Source organism: Crassostrea angulata, chromosome 3, assembly GCF_025612915.1.
Source record: "Crassostrea angulata isolate pt1a10 chromosome 3, ASM2561291v2, whole genome shotgun sequence".
Taxonomy (NCBI): domain Eukaryota; kingdom Metazoa; phylum Mollusca; class Bivalvia; order Ostreida; family Ostreidae; genus Magallana; species Magallana angulata.
The window spans coordinates 2,240,739-2,257,114 of record NC_069113.1 but is presented as its reverse complement, the minus strand read 5'-3'; the positions used below and the strand labels follow the sequence as shown (position 1 = coordinate 2,257,114).

General features: G+C 36.6%; 1 protein-coding gene across 1 annotated transcript; it reads left to right on the top strand.

Moving 5' to 3' along the window:
• Positions 1-729: 729 nt before the first annotated feature.
• LOC128175335 (uncharacterized) lies at positions 730-9,947 on the top strand. The gene is made up of 4 exons (XM_052840870.1): positions 730-829; positions 2,194-2,954; positions 7,170-7,542; positions 7,713-9,947. Exons 2-4 carry the CDS (start codon positions 2,763-2,765, stop codon positions 8,738-8,740), a joined length of 1,593 nt encoding a protein of 530 aa, XP_052696830.1. The 5' UTR covers positions 730-829; positions 2,194-2,762; the 3' UTR covers positions 8,741-9,947.
• The last annotated feature ends 6,429 nt before the right edge of the window (positions 9,948-16,376 follow it).

Here is a 16,376-nt window from a genome sequence, read left to right as displayed (position 1 = left end):
ATTGTTATTCTCATACTTGCTTTTTGAGACAAGGGAAAATCAAAAAAAAGTGAATGATCAGAGTTTATGATCTTGAATTGATTGGAAAAAAAAAAAGCATAACCAAATGTACACCATCTAGTTTGTTCATTATACGTCATTGAAAAATGTGACGCAACGTACAATGAAATAAATCTTGAAAGAGCAGACCAATTCACAAATTATACAAATTTTTAAATGAATATTTTATTCAAATTATCAAATAAGAAAGTTTACATACGACACGGGTATTTTGTGTTTTAAACTTTTTGTGCAAAACATTTTAAGTTCTGATATCATGCATTTTAAAAAATTTCTTTTACAAACAGTAAATGATTAAATCATTTGTGTATATCGTTTACAATGTGCTTCATTATTTTTTCATAAGAAAAAACACCCGATTCAAACACTATTACACTAAACGATTAAATACATTCGTAGAAATTTATTTTGTCCAAAAAGGAGGATGTCCAGCGAATACCCCCCCCCCCATGACCGCTCCAGCCATTCCGGAGACTGCGACCGGCCAATCTCTACTCGGTCGCAGTCCGACGACTTCGTTTACATAATGTAAACATTTAAATAATCATAATTTGGTTAATGATAATGGTAACTATTAGCAGGATGTATATTTCCTCGTACGTTTATTAATTCAGTGGCACAAGCCTTCGCGTGGCATTCCTCGCCTGGGAATCACCGTTTAGGACGGCAGAAGTTTCGTATCAATGCGCCATTGTCAGACGGACTCTCTGAAAATAGCCCCGGAAGGGTAAATCAATCCAGGAAAAAGGAAACTCATTTTTTTTACGAAGTAAGGTCGTTTTTTATTAATTAATTAATTGGGGTTTTTCTCGAAAAAAAAAATAGTTATATAAACGTTTCATATCAGAATGACAATGGGTGAATTTCAAAAGTTAAATTACGTCTTTAATGACAGAGAAAAAATATAAATGAAAATCAGCAAAATGTTGTATCCTACTTATATCTATTGTTGTTGTTGTTGTTGTTACCAGGGACAACAGGTAATTCAGCCTTGACACTAGCCCTAAGCGTACTACGCTAGGATACAAACCACTAACGCCATTTATTTGGAACGTCTTCGCCTCAACATTTAATTAATATAAATTGAGGCAGAAGTCAAGTTTAATAGTATGGTAACATTATATGCAGACTGACAATGTGAGACTTGTTAATGCAGCCTTTCTATATGTACAAAGTACCTATTGATGATCATGACTCTCTATGCATACAGAGTACCGACTATCTATGCGTACAGAGTACCGACTATCTATGCGTACAGAGTACCGACTATCTTTGCGTACAGAGTACCGACTTTCTATGCATACAGAGTACCGACTTTCTATGCATACAGAGTACCGACTCTCTATGCGTACAGAGTACCGGCTCTCAATGCGTACAGAGTACCGACTCTAGGCCTACAGAGTACCGGCTCTATATGTACAGAGTACCGGCTCTCTATGCGTACAGAGTACCGGCTCTCTAGGCGTACGGAGTACCGGCTTTGTAAGCGTACAGAGTACTGTGGGTATAAATGTGTACAGAGTACCGGTTCTATTTATACAGAGTACCGGCTCTCAATGTGTACAGAATACCGGCTCTCTGTGCGTACAGGGTACCAGCTCTCAATGTGTACAGAGTACCAGCTCTATATGTACAGAGTACCGGCTCTCTAGGCGTACAGAGTACCGGTTCTATATATACAGGGTACCAGCTCTCAATGTGTACAGAGTACCGGCTCTCAATGTGTACAGAGTACCGGCTCTCTAGGCGTACAGAGTACCGGCTTTATATGTACAGGGTACCGGCTCTCTAGGCGTACAGAGTACCGGCTCTCAATGTGTACAGAGTACCGGTTCTAGGCATACAAAGTACCAGCTCTCTAAGCGTACAGAGTACCGGTTCTATATGTACAGGATACCAGCTCTCAATGTATACAGAGTACCGGCTCTCAATGTGTACAGAGTACCGGCTCTAGGCGTACAGAGTACCGGCTCTATATGTACAGAGTACCGGCTCTCAATGTGTACAGAGTACCGGCTCTAGGCGTACAGAGTACCTATTGATGATCAGGGCTCTCTACTTATATTTTTACCTTGTCAAGCCATGATTAGCCCTGACGCCAAATACAACTGTCAAATTTTTCTTTTTTTGAAGAGTTTAATGAATTATGCATGATGAACATCATACTTACTACACAAAAGCCGGCGGTGATAAACGAACGAAGAGGGATGACAAAGCAGTAGAGACATTTCGTGTATATATATGAAGGAATTAACAAATCACTATCACTATCAGTTCAGAGTTAGAGGAATGTAAGAGTCGCTCTGCAGCGAGCCTGATACTCATTTTTGAATTGTTGTCATCGGGCACCTAAGGTTAATGAAATCCGTGTCACTGGCTACATGTTAAATCAGTAACACTAAAGTAAACTTTCCAACTGCAGAAAATTGTTAGCGATCGGTGTTCACCTGACCAGCACAGGAAATAGATCAACCAGCAAACTGGATCTGGACGTGAACTTGTTTCCTTTACAATATCACCAGTAAGAACTTTGAATCAAAGAACAGGAAATAGAGCTTTCGTGCTGTTTTGTGTTATATAAGAAAAAAACTTTGGCTCCTTCATAACAGTTTTCCACACATGAGATGGAGTGAAAATGCAAGCTTTCGAACGTCATTGTGAGGATCCATGGATTATAAATATACGATAGTAGGTGTGAAACAATGTGCTATCGGTGTGTTCTATCTTGTGCCCTCTTGATGCTGTTTCTTGGATCCGTTTCTGCCCAGCCAAAGTGGACGCACGGGAAGCGAGCTCTGATGTTAGAGCCCCCTCAGAGAAGTTCTCTGTGGAGATTCGGCAACGAAACTCCTTTAAATATCAACGACAGTGCCCTCAACTGTGGGGGGTTTGAGGTAAGTTTACAAATCAAATTCTGACTAAACTTTCGAAAGTCAAAACTTGTTTTGGCCTTAGAAGTAAACAATTGTATGGAATTTTCATGACTCTCGGCTTGCTTCGAAATTACCCGGTCATGTATTACACTGGTGTTTGAAAATAGACGTTGCACAAGATCTGTGGCTTAAGGAGGCGTTGTGGTCAGCTAAATACCCATCACATCAAATCTATGACTTATTTAGCAATGTAAACTTCTTCTAAGTAAAAGAAAATCCCTATTTCTTTACCTGTTTTTCCCAATATCTTTATCCGTAGATCTTTTGAAGGAGATTTAGATAGTCTAAAAATGGCCACCGCCATCCAACTCTCCTCAATAAGATTAAGGCACGGCTGTAGATTCCAGAGTTTGTAGAGAGTAGAGGTTAACAAATGTGATTTCCTTGGAACACATATGTATTTTTACTTAATTGGACTTAATTAGAAACAAAATAGGTTGTTAGGTGCCTGAAACTTTAATTAAAACCTGAAAACTATAAATATCAGTCATTAGCTAGTATACTTTGTAATAAAAAGGCTGTAAAATTCTTCACGCTAAAATGTAAACATATAGAAGTTTTATAAGGTTGTTTAAAAACCTTATACTCAGCTGTTTTATGGATTCCAGTACATTACAAAAAGCATGTATTTAGTGGTATAAAAGTGATCAAAACATCACACAACTGTTGACATGGCCTGCAATAACATAAGTAAACAGACATGAAGGTCAGGGACCAGTGTTGACCATTATATGTCTTATAGGACGGTCTCCACTGACCAGCGCTAATTGCATTAGTCTAATTAACCACACCAAACCCTCAATAATTTGTTGTTGGTCACTCAAACATTTGGAGAAAACATAATAGTCTAGGGCTATTGTAGACTTTTTTATACTTATAAAACAGAATGCCAGGTTGAAGCGGCGAAGTTGACCAATATCAATGAACGTGCGGACACCGATCTTTGTCATCTCTCAAGGTTAACTGAATTCTGGACTGAAATGGTCAATATTTCTTATTGACCAGTTTGTTACTGCGTACATCTAGAGATGCTATCCAGACTCTGATCAAAACTAAACCTGATTGAATAATGCAGCATGTTAATACCACCAATCATACGAGAACATTTATTTTACACATATAAAAGGAAAGATGATTTGTAATTTGATATGTACAATTTCATAATTGCATTATCTTTACAAATATTCTTCTGAACAAAAATCTGCAATTTAACAATAATGTGAGATGGCCATCTTAACTTTTAATCAGTTGACGTTTTACACAAGTAATAATTTAATGTTGATTTTGTAACACCAATGCTAATCAACATTTTTCTTCCTAATTATCACAATGTAAAATCCATAAAAAATTCCACATTAAATAAAACGTCAATATGGAAAATACAAGCACATGTTTCCGAATAAAGTGAAACACTTGAAGGATTTAAGCATAATTAGGTTCAGTTATGAAATCATTAATTAAGGAATATGCAGTTATAAAATGCAGAAAATAAGCTGGGAATTAAGGAAACGTGTTTTCTTTTTCTCTTGTATCACGTTGTTAAAAAAATTAAACTATTTTATTCTATCATTAAAACCATCATTACAACAAGTCAATCAAAGGAAAGGGTCTTTAAATTTGAACATATACACTACGTTTTTTTTTTTGCTCTTGTTGGGTCTGCCTGTGATTTTTTCGGGGAATTTTTGAGCTCTGTCAACCATAAAAGTTAAACTCTTATTATCACTTGTATCATCTTTACAGTTCATTATTTCCTCGCCTCATTAATTAACATTGTTTTCTATTTCTGGATGGCATAAGAGGTCTTTATAGTTTGTAATTGTCATAAGCGGCGGTGGTTCTTATCACAGACCATTTACAGTGATCAAGCATCTCAAAAAACACATGTTCGTTTGAAAGAAAGGGATTTGTAATCAATCCATGCACATTGATAAGATTGATTCGTCGTTATAACTGAATCCGTCTGACGTGATCGATAAATCATGCAAAGTCAGGAATGAATGAGCTCCCATAGAGTGACAAAGGCAGCCCCGCCAGAGCGCTGAATCGCTCATCAATCAACGCGCCCTGACAGATTAACTAGTTATTGATTTGGGAAAAATCTAATATTGATAATTTTCTGAATTTAAGTCAATGAAATTTGGATGAATAAGATGGATGAGTCTTAGGCAACACCTCTCATTATTGTTTTTTGGCAATTAAGACTGGATAAACCGCCTTTTGTGTTATACAATCGAGTGTATGATGCACTGTGTCGACTGAATGTTAAAAATATTTCAGAAAATTTATTTATCAATGGCAGCTAATATATCATCGAATATATCAAATTAAGTTCGTGCAACAAGTTTATTTTAATATCTTTTTAGGAAGTTCACCTACAAGGGTATTGAATTCTAATGGCAACACAACTTTGAATGCTTGATTTTTTTTTTAATAATATTTCAAATATAATCCATGAAAATAAAGACGCATTTTGTCCATATCCTGAAATATCAGAAGTGGCCGCTATGGTTTAGAGTTAAATTTAACCTGAATAAATGTAAAGGTCATGATCCTAATTTTGAAAAATGTCCAAAATTTACGCTTTCTACGCCCTCCTTAGGCTTTGACATGTAAAATAATTTGAAAATTTTCATACGACTGCGATGTTGTCGTTCCTTAATCTTTGACCTTTTCCTGTGACCTAAAATAACAAGACAGGTTGAGTAAGGTGTAATAAAAACAGCGTACTGAATTTGTCCAAAGAGTAGGGCAAGTCTAGTCCATACTGTTGGAACAGCAGGAGTAGACAAGCATTATTTCACATTAACCAAACCAACATTTTATTATTAGAGTAGATGAAGGTTGCAACAAAATAATCCAAAGACCTACAACGTAGTTGTATGGAGACAGGCCTCCCGTCGGACTCTGTCAAGTGTCGTCCGCCTGTTACACTGTGTACATGTCCTCACACTTTCACATGCTACGCATACCAGAAAAGCACTTTTAAGAAAATCCCCGATTCTAATTTATACGGTGTAAGGGAAAAGACAATGATGAAATCTATTCTAAATAAATTAATTAACAATGTCTACACCTTACAGAAGAGCCAACCACAACAATCCTCCAGTCCTCTCTACATCGAGTATACATTTGTTTTTATGAACACACTTCTGACGTGATGTGGTTTGGTATAAACTTAGCTTTTCAGTTGGTTGTTATTTTCAGTACGTTGTTACCACTTCCTTAAAGTTTACCTTTTACCGTTTATTCCGATGCTTCGACCTCTTCATTTTTTAATGGCATTTCATTAGACTAGACTATTGAACTTTTAGTTTAAACACACTAAAAAAAAAAAGATCACCTCGACCGAATATAATATCCTTCAAATGCATTTTCCAGCGAAAAAATATCTACATCTCAGATAAAAAATCAAAATAAAAGAAGTCATACAATATTTTTGATTCTTGAACAAGTCAGCGTCACAGGGCCTTTCTGTCCTAAATATTCTCAACGGCGACATATTTAGGTTTCTCTTTGACAGAGAATTCTTTCTTGCCAGTTGGTCCATAGGCCTAGGTGTGTCATGCGCAAGAAAGAATCTTCTAAAAGATGTCTTTGAAGACATAAATTCCTAGACGGTCTTACCTCTGTGTTAATTCATATTCATAAATCAGTGCTTATTTTGCTTGATTAATTGGCTTTGTATGGTGTTCTTTCCGTAAATGTGAATTGCCAGTTCACCAGAACATTTGGGTCCAATCACCCTTCAGTTTAAATAACTAAAAAATGAATAGTACAGGAACAATGCAAAAGTTAACATTTTTAGATAGTAGTAAGTGACCTCTTTCGAATTGCCGTTATTATTACAACTAAACTAATTCATAAGGACGGTGTATTAAAATGATAATACATCAGATGGCATTTAGCATTGTGACCTTAGTGTCAATCCTGAATCTGCATTAAACTTATTATGGCATTTAATTTAAGAGAGAGAGAGAGAGAGAGAGAGAGAGAGAGAGAGAGAGAGAGAGAGAGAGAGAGAGAAAGAGAAAGAGAAAGAGAGAGAGAGCGATGGAGAAAATGAGCGAGAGATATATGAATAAGCCTGCCTTTAAAAATATGAAGCATTCAGTGTATCTTGGTTAAACCATAACTATGAAAAATAAATCAAAAATACGTATTTGATTCTTTCAGAGGCAATGGGAGAGAAACAATGGCGCCTGCGGCGTGTGTGGCGACCCTGCGGATGGACCGCAACTCCACGACGAGGGGGGCGTGTACGACAGCAATATTATTGTGAAGACGTACATAGAGGGCGGGTACGTCAACATCACGGTGGAGGTGGAGAGCAACATGCTGGGGTATTTCGAGTTCCGGCTCTGTGAGAGGAACTCTTCTGACGCCCCGCTCACTCAGGAGTGCTTCGACAAAAACCTGCTGTGGATCGAAGAGTCCTGGAACTTTAGATACTATGTAGGAAGTCATGGCGGTCTCTTCGATCTCCATGTTCGACTCAGTGAGAATGTGGTGTGCTCGCATTGTGTTTTACAGTGGAAGTACAGTACAGGTACGATATGGTGGGCAAGAGGTAGCAAGATTAGACACTGAACTTTTAACAGCAAAATTACAGTGATAAGAGAATTTTTTTTAAAAAGTGTTTAACAATGGTCAATTATATTATAAACTTAAAAGTAATTTAACGACAACCGTTTACTATGTGTTCATTTTGTTTTACAGGACATAGAATGGGAGGAATTAACAATTGTGCAGAGATGGGGTCAGGCAGACAAGAACAGTTCTATAATTGTGCTGACGTGGCCATTGTCAAAAAACAAAGTGATACAATGTTCGAACGTCCATTGTTATCACTACATGAAAACATCTACATAGTGCCACACGAACTAACATACAACCTTACAAGGGACGAACTGGAAATACTGAAAGAGGAAATACGTAAAATTAGTCCAGGAATGAAACAAACCATTCCAAATGGATTCCTGGAACCCCTGGAGTTTAATTTTACATTCCCTATGCCCATTGATCAAATGTTTGGGAAACCCCCAACAGAACTGAACCAGCCGCCGTTTTGGTGGCTTGACAACATGACCAAAATGGAGCCTCCTCACGTACATATCCATGACCATCCGTCCAAAGAACCCAAGACACCTCCTCCAGTTAAAGCAGTGCAAACAAGACCGCCCCCAGACATACTTAGAACGGCGCCGCTCCCTCCCCCTCCCGCTATAGAATTAACGTTAGAAGATGGAATTAACGAATCACGGATAAAAGTGACACGTGACCGGACCAATGATAAAGACCGAGTCGCTACCCCTAGAAAAAGTCCCATGTATGCTGTCGGCGATTCATTCGTCTTTCCCGTGTTCAAGAGGAACCTTGTTCGTAAGCCAGCGACTGTGGCTCCCTCTACAACAGTCAAACCTTTAGTGTCCTCCACCGCAGAGGAATGTACTGTGTTTTCACCGAAATTCCGTTGTGTGGGGAAGGGACAGTACAATGAAACGGAGGGTATAGTTCAGTGGTGCATTGACCACTGTCAAAAGGACAGTTGCGTGGACTTTATGTGTGAGTGTGGGTGTAATTTGCCCATTGCAGAGCCAAAGTGCAGGGCCAACGGTGTTTTCCAAATGATGCCCAGCATGAACGAGTGGTGCATGCGCGTCTGTCAGCCGGGCGGGCTTTGTCCCGCCAATGTGTGTAATGTGGAGCTGTGCATGCCAAACTCAACGGTTCCAATAACACGATGAACCTCGTGCTATGATAAGTTAAACATTACGTCCTACAGTGTGTAAAATGTGCGCGGAAAAATACTGAACAGATGCAATCCAAAACAGTCTCTGTTGGCGCGTGATCTTTCCATTGACCACTTGCCGTTTTGTTCTTGGTCCCGGTTTTTCTTGACGTTTTTCGAAGAAACCATATCTTCACGAATTGCACTCTTAAAGTACGGGCTAGAGCCAGGGATACTGAAACATTGAATCCCAGTGTGGCGGGATGAACAATATTGGGCCATTCTATATGTGATATTGTTCAGCACTAGATTACAGTGCTGCTATTTATAGGAAATTTGTTTGTTATAGCAGAGATGTATTTTTGTTTTTTATTACATGAAATGAACATAAGTTTACCAAATTTAGCAAGTTATTTTTGCTAAACAACATTAAAGTACAAGTGTTAATCTGCTTCTTAAGTATAGAGTGTATTTAAGCACATGTAGCCCAAGTTACAGAATTTTCAAAAAATGTGAAGGTATTCTTTGACGTTTGACATTCAGATGAGAAATGCAAGCTGGTGAATCTCAACGCAACATATTTAACTAAAAGGCATCGTTTGTGTTAGGTAATAACGAGTTTAGGCCTAATTATATTATTTTCGCAATTCGTTTTTTTTTTTTACATAAACTCGTTAAAAAAGATATTAACTTAACTTTTAATTTATTAAATGGCTGTTAGACGAGCGTGTGTAAATGAATTGTTCTAAGAGGATTGTCATGCTTTCTATAAATCAATGCAAATTATGAGCACATTGTTGATGTATACAAATGAACAACATGTGTACATGGCTACTTTCTATGTATACGCATGAATTGTATGCATGTATGAATATTGTAAATGTATACGAATGAACAGTTTGTACATGAGTTGGAATCATTACGCATCCTGATTGACATTTCTATTTATTATTCATTCATTGTAAGCACGAGTGATAGATGGCGCTGTAGTTGCCCTGTTAACTTTGACCTTTGTTCAGTATGACACACAATAGCCTTGACCGAATGCATTGTTTTATTATTTTGTCTGTGTTACCTTGTGTTCTGTTTGTTTGATTATTTTGTTTGTGTTACCCAAGTCTTTATTTTGACAATACTCGTAGTTTATATCGCTTTGTAATAACTTACAGTACTGCCCATTGGTTTAAATATTGTTCAAGTTTGATCAATAAACTTCACTGCTAGTAACCATAGTGATCTTTTATTTGTTTATTTTTAACTTGGAAAAGACTCATCTTCGTTTAATAATTTGATAACCTTGTTGTTGTAATTAAAAACCTTCGATTGATAATTAAGTGACCTTGGTTTAGTAATTGAGTGACCTTGGTTTAGTAATTGAGTGACATTGGTTTAGTAATTGAGTGACATTGATTTAGTTATTGAGTGACCTTGGTTTAGTAATTGAGTGACATTGATTTAGTAATTAGTAACCTTGGTTAAGTAATTAAGTGACATTGGTTTAGTAATTGAGTGACATTGGTTTAGTAATTGAGTGACCTGGTTTAGTAATTGAGTGACCTTGGTTTAGTAATTGAGTGACATTGGTTTAGTAATCGAGTGACATTGGTTAAGTAATTGAGGGACCTTGGTTTAGTAATTGAGTGAAATTGGTTTAGTAATTGAGTGACATTGGTTTAGTAATTGAGTGACCTTGGTTTAGTAATCGAGTGACATTGGTTTAGTTATTGAGTGACATTGGTTTAGTAATTGAGTGATCTTGGTTTATTAATTGAGTAACATTGGTTAGTAATTGAGTGACATTGATTTAGTTATTGAGTGATATTGATTTAGAAATTGAGTGACATTGATTTAGTAATTAAGTGATATTGGTTTAGTAATTGAGTGACATTGATTTAGTTATTGAGTGACACTGGTTAAGTAATTGAGTGACCTTGGTTTAGTAATCCAGTGACATTGGTTAAGTAATTGAGTGACATTGATAAAGTAATTAAGTGACATTGGTATAGTAATTGAGTGACATTGATTTAGTAATTGAGTGACATTGGTTTAGTAAATGAGTGACATTGATTTAGTAATTGAGTGACCTTGGTTTAGTAATTGAGTGACATTTGTTTAGTAATTGAGTGACTTTGGTTTAGTTATTGATTGACATTGATTTAGTAATTGAGTGACTTTGGTTTAGTAATTGAGTGACCTTAGTTTAGTAATCAAGTGACATTGGTTTAGTTATTGAGTGACCTTGGTTTAGTAATTGAGTGACCTTGGTTTTGTAATTGAGTGATCTTGGTTTAGTAATTGAGTGAGATTGGTTTTGTAACCGAGTGACTTTGGTTTAGTAATTGAGTGACCTTGGTTTAGTAATTAAGTGACATTAGTTTAGTAATTGAGTGACATTGGTTTAGTTATTAAGTGACCTTGGTTTTGTAACTGAGTGACCTTGGTTTAGTAATTAAGTGACCTTGGTTTAGTAACTGATAGACTTAAGCCTGATTGTTAAAGGACATTACTGTTATCATTAAATTATTTTTTGTCAGTTTAGTGAACTTGCTTATAGAATATATAGGAATATTTTGGGCTTGTGACAACTGATCGAAAGACAACTCGTCGAAAAAAAATTATCTATGCGACAACTCACAGAATGGACAGCTTATAGAAAGGACAAGTCATTGAATACACAATTCATGGATACGACAACACATCGATACTCATCGACGGTCATCTAAAGTGAAAAAAGCCCATTATTATTAGAATTTTTTTTTTATTAACATAAACATTATTAACCCTCAAGATCATTTAAATACATGTAGTTTCCATCTCTGATTCGTTCTCCGACGGTTGACATAATTGTAATCTTTTTCAGAAATTTCCTTTACGTGCGGCCACTTCGAATTAGAGTCCCTTTACCATCGCTCAGTTTGTTTTTCCTATTGCATAAGTGTGCAAAATCATTGTATGCCAATTTGTTTTTATTCATTTTGAACATGATCTGGAAGTTGATCATAAGTGACCTTGCTTTAGTAATATAAATATCGTGGCTTAGTAGTTGAATGACCGTGGTTTCGTTATATTGTGATCTTGCTTTGATAATTCTAGTATATTGACTATGTTTGGTAGTTTAGGGACCTTGGTTTTATTACATGTATATACCATGGTTTATCAGTTGAAATATCTTGCTTTGGTATATAGTAACCATGGTAAGGCAATTGAGTGACCTCTCCGCGTTATATGGCCGATTGACCTTGCCTAGTTATATATCGACCATGGTTTGGTAATTGAGTGACCTTGCCTAGTTTTATATTGACCATGGTTTGGTAGTTGAGTGACCTTGCCTAGTTATACATTGACCTTGATTTGGTAGTTGAAGACCTTACCTAGATATAAATTAATCATGGTTTGGTTGTTAAGTGACCTTGCCTCGTTATAATGGCCATGGATTGGTAGTTGAGTGACCTTGCCTAATTATATATTGACCATGGTTTGGTAGTTGAGTGACCTTGCCTATTTATATATTTACCATAGTTTGGTAGTTAAGTGACCCTGCCTAGTTATATATTGACCATGGTTTGGTAGTTCAGTGACCTTGCCGCGTTATAGTGGCTCAGTGACCTTTCCTCGTTATAGTACCCATGGTTTGGTAGTTGAGTAACCTTGCCTATCTATATATTTACCATAGTTTGGTAGTTTAGTGACCTTGCCTAGTTGTATATTGACTATGGTTTGGTAGTTGATTGACTTTGCCTAGTTATATATTGACCATGGTTTGGTAGTTGAGTGACATTGCCTAGTAATATATTAACCATGGTTTGATAGTTGAGTGACCTTGCCTAGTTATAAATTAACCATGGTTTAGTAGTTGAGTGACCTTGCCTAATTATAATTTGACCTCGATTTGGTAGTTGGGTGACCTTGCCTAGTTATAAATTAACCATGGTTTGGTAGTAGAGTGGCCTTGCCTCGTTATAGTGGCCATGGATTAGTAGTTGAGTAGCCTTGCCTGGTTATAGTGGCCATGGTTTGGTTGTATAATGACATTGCCTCGATATAGTGGCCGAGTGACCCTGCCTCGTTATATTGACCATGGTTTGGTAGTTGAGTGACCTTGCCTCGTTATAGTGCCCATGGTTTGGTAGTTGAGTGACCTTGCCTCGTTATAGTGCCCATGGTTTGGTAGTTGAGTGACCTTGCCGCGTTATAGTGGCTCAGTGACCTTGCCTCGTTATAGTGCCCATGGTTTGGTAGTTGAGTAACCTTGCCTATTTATATATTTACCATAGTTTGGTAGTTTAGGGACTTTGCTTAGTTATATATTGACTATGGTTTGGTAGTTGAGTGACCTTGCCTAGTTATATATTGACCATGGTTTGGTAGTTTAGTGACATTGCCTAGTTATATATTGACCATGGTTTGGTAGTTGAGTGACCTTGCCTAGTTATATATTGACCATGGTTTGGTAGTTCAGTGACCTTGCCGCGTTATAGTGGCTAAGTGACCTTGCCTCGTTATAGTGCCCATGGTTTGGTACTTGAGTAACCTTGCCTATTTATATATTTACCATAGTTTGTTAGTTGAGTAACCTTGCCTATCTATATATTGACCATGGTTTGGTAGTAGAGTGACATTGCCTAGTTATATATTGACCATGGTTTGGTAGTTTAGTGACATTGCCTAGTTATATATTAACCATGGTTTGGTAGTTGAGTGACCTTGCCTAGTTATAAATTAACCATAGTTAGGTAGTTGAGTGACCTTGCCTTGTTATAAATTGACCTTGATTTGGTAGTTGGGTGACCTTGCCTAGTTATAAATTAACCATTGTTTGGTAGTAAAGTGGCCTTGCCTCGTTATAGTGGCCATGGATTGGTAGTTGGGTATCCTTGCCTATTTATATATTGACCATGGGTTGGTAGTTGAGTGACCTTGCCTGGTTATCGTGGCCATGGATTGGTTGTTGAATGACCTTGCCTCGATATAGTGGCCGAGTGACGCTGCCTCGTTATAGTGCCCATGGTTTGTTAGTTGAGTGACCTTGCCTCTTTATAGTGCCCATGGTTTGGTAGTTGAGTGACTTTGCCTCGTTATAGTGCCCATGGTTTGGTAGTTGAGTGACCTTGCTGCATCGTAGTGCCCATGGTTTGGTGGTTGAGTGACCTTGCTTTGATAATATATTGACCATGGTTTGTTAGTCTAAAGGCCTTGCTCTAGTTATATAATGACCAATTTGTTTGTAGCTAAGTGACTTAAATTTTTATGATTTAGAGGAGTTCGTTGTTAAAGTAAAAGCAGGTTCTTTTTAATAATAACCATAGTTTAACATCTAAAATTATGATAATAAAAAAAGCAAATTGAAAGAAAGCAATAAGCAATTACATCTTAATATATACTGTTCTCCATATTTTCACAAATTATAATTACTGTCGTCATCACTTCAAGAATATAAAATAGCTGTTGGAAGGCCTAGAGCAGGGCCTGGGTCAGAAATTCTCTTTATCGATGGACTAAAAATGTTCATAGTATTCGTTAATAATTAGCGGGAACACCACGATTCACCGCTAGAGCATTTGACAAATGAGATTTTAATGCAGTGAAATGTACCTCAAGATTTAGAAAATCGAGGTCAACACTAACTGTTTTATATTTATGGTCATAATACTAACTCGAAACTTGCTTCAAGGAATTTTGTAAAGCCGATTTGTATTTCGTTAACTCACATCATGCACGCATATTAATAGGCCTGGAATTAGGGATAACCAAAGTTTGGTGAAACATTAGCTAGGATCTTCGACCAAGCCACTAAGTAAAAGTACCTATATAACATAAACATCTTGCTAACTGATATGAACACTGCAGTATCGCTTGAGTTGAAATATCCTCGTAGGGAAGTAAACAACAACGCAATGTATCAACAGACTGCATCTTTCCCACTGTCTGATAATCTGATACAAATAAGGCACCATTAGTTAAACTAACCATAATAAAAATGATACAACAAGCGTTCTGATATCCATAGTTAAGGAGACTTGGTGGTAAAACAATTCCCCATTAGATTTAGATATGATTTGTTTACCTTTAAACTATCCTTCAGTAAAGAAGAATTCAAATATTTTAGCTTTTACGTACTTGAATATTCTGCTATCTTCCTATACATAGTTCTTTTCTCAAGGAGATAGATTAGTCTAAAAACGGACATGACCGTCTAGCCCTCCTAAATCATGAAAATTCCTTCCCAAATTTCATTTTTTAAAATTCATTTCACTTTCTAAATTTTGCATGTCTGCCCTATTCCTGTATACACAACGAAATTGTCCTTCAAGATCTTTTTCTTAGTTCCATGAAAGACTTACATGTATTTACAGCTATTATTTTCGCCCTCGTTTCACTCCTCCGAAAATAAATATTTTCTTGACTAATTTATTGAAAAACAAAAACAGATCTTTTAGGATTAGTGCGTTCGTTACAAATCGCATTTGATATCCATTCAACATACAAATAAATAGCAACACAAAATATTAGTTAATCTCAAAAAAACATATTTGGGTCAGGGCGGGTATGGAAAACCAAAAACACAACCTGCACTGCTTTGTAACGAACGTCGCATTAATCGAATACTCCCCGGTAAATATATTTATACTGAGCGCAAAAGCGCTCGTGCATGAAATAACCAGTCATGAAGTTAACCAGATAATACGAAAACTAACGGAAATTAACGAGGTTAAAAACGTAAAGAAATAAATATATATTTTTGTACGTTTCAACCCAGTGGTCCAAGCACAATTATTATGTAGTTCAGAAAAAATTCGAAATGAAACTTCACTTTTGTTAATGATTTGAGGTTTTATCGAGGGATTTGAAAAACTCGTGAAATTTACATAAAACTATTCCAAAAGATCATATATAATTACCATATCAAGAGATTTTTTAACGGAATTCGATTAAAGATTATTTCCAAATAAGTACTTTATAGTAAATCAAATTTTTCAGTTCAGTAAATATCGATACAACCCCCTTTGATTGTTAAGGCCATAAATAATTTTTGAGGATGAAATGGGTTTATTCTGATAATAAATTACTTCTTCTCTTTGATTCTTTACTTTTTACCTGTTGATGCATCTTCAATTTTAAATTAATTACACGATATATGCCCTATTTGGTTTATGCAACACACGCATGAAGTAAGTGCAGCATTGAGTTATAAAAGTCTAAAGACAGTTCATACCAGGAAGTGGGAGACATGAAGAAGCTTGTCCGGGCTTTTAATTTAACAATGGTGTCTGTTTTGGATTGAACAACAATGGGGGGAGTGGACATGGAGTAATGGGTTTCTGATTTGGATCTTCACGTTTTACACACTGCCCGCGTATCACTACACAGCACACAGGTGGTGCTGCACTATTTTGGGTCCGTACCTCCGTGACCTTGTTATGAGTGGTTTTACATATGTTGTTCACCTGTCTAGCGGTTACTTAGTTACATTATGCCTTTTATATTGATTCGTGTGTGAATAAGAGCCCGATTTTCCTTTCATTAATGTCAAAGTTTGAAGGATTTACTTGAATATGATTGTTTAACATGTTGCAAGAAGGAAATGATATGGGAAATTCGAGATGTTTAATTCTGTTTAATTAAAAGACAATTACGTAAGAAAATATTTAAAA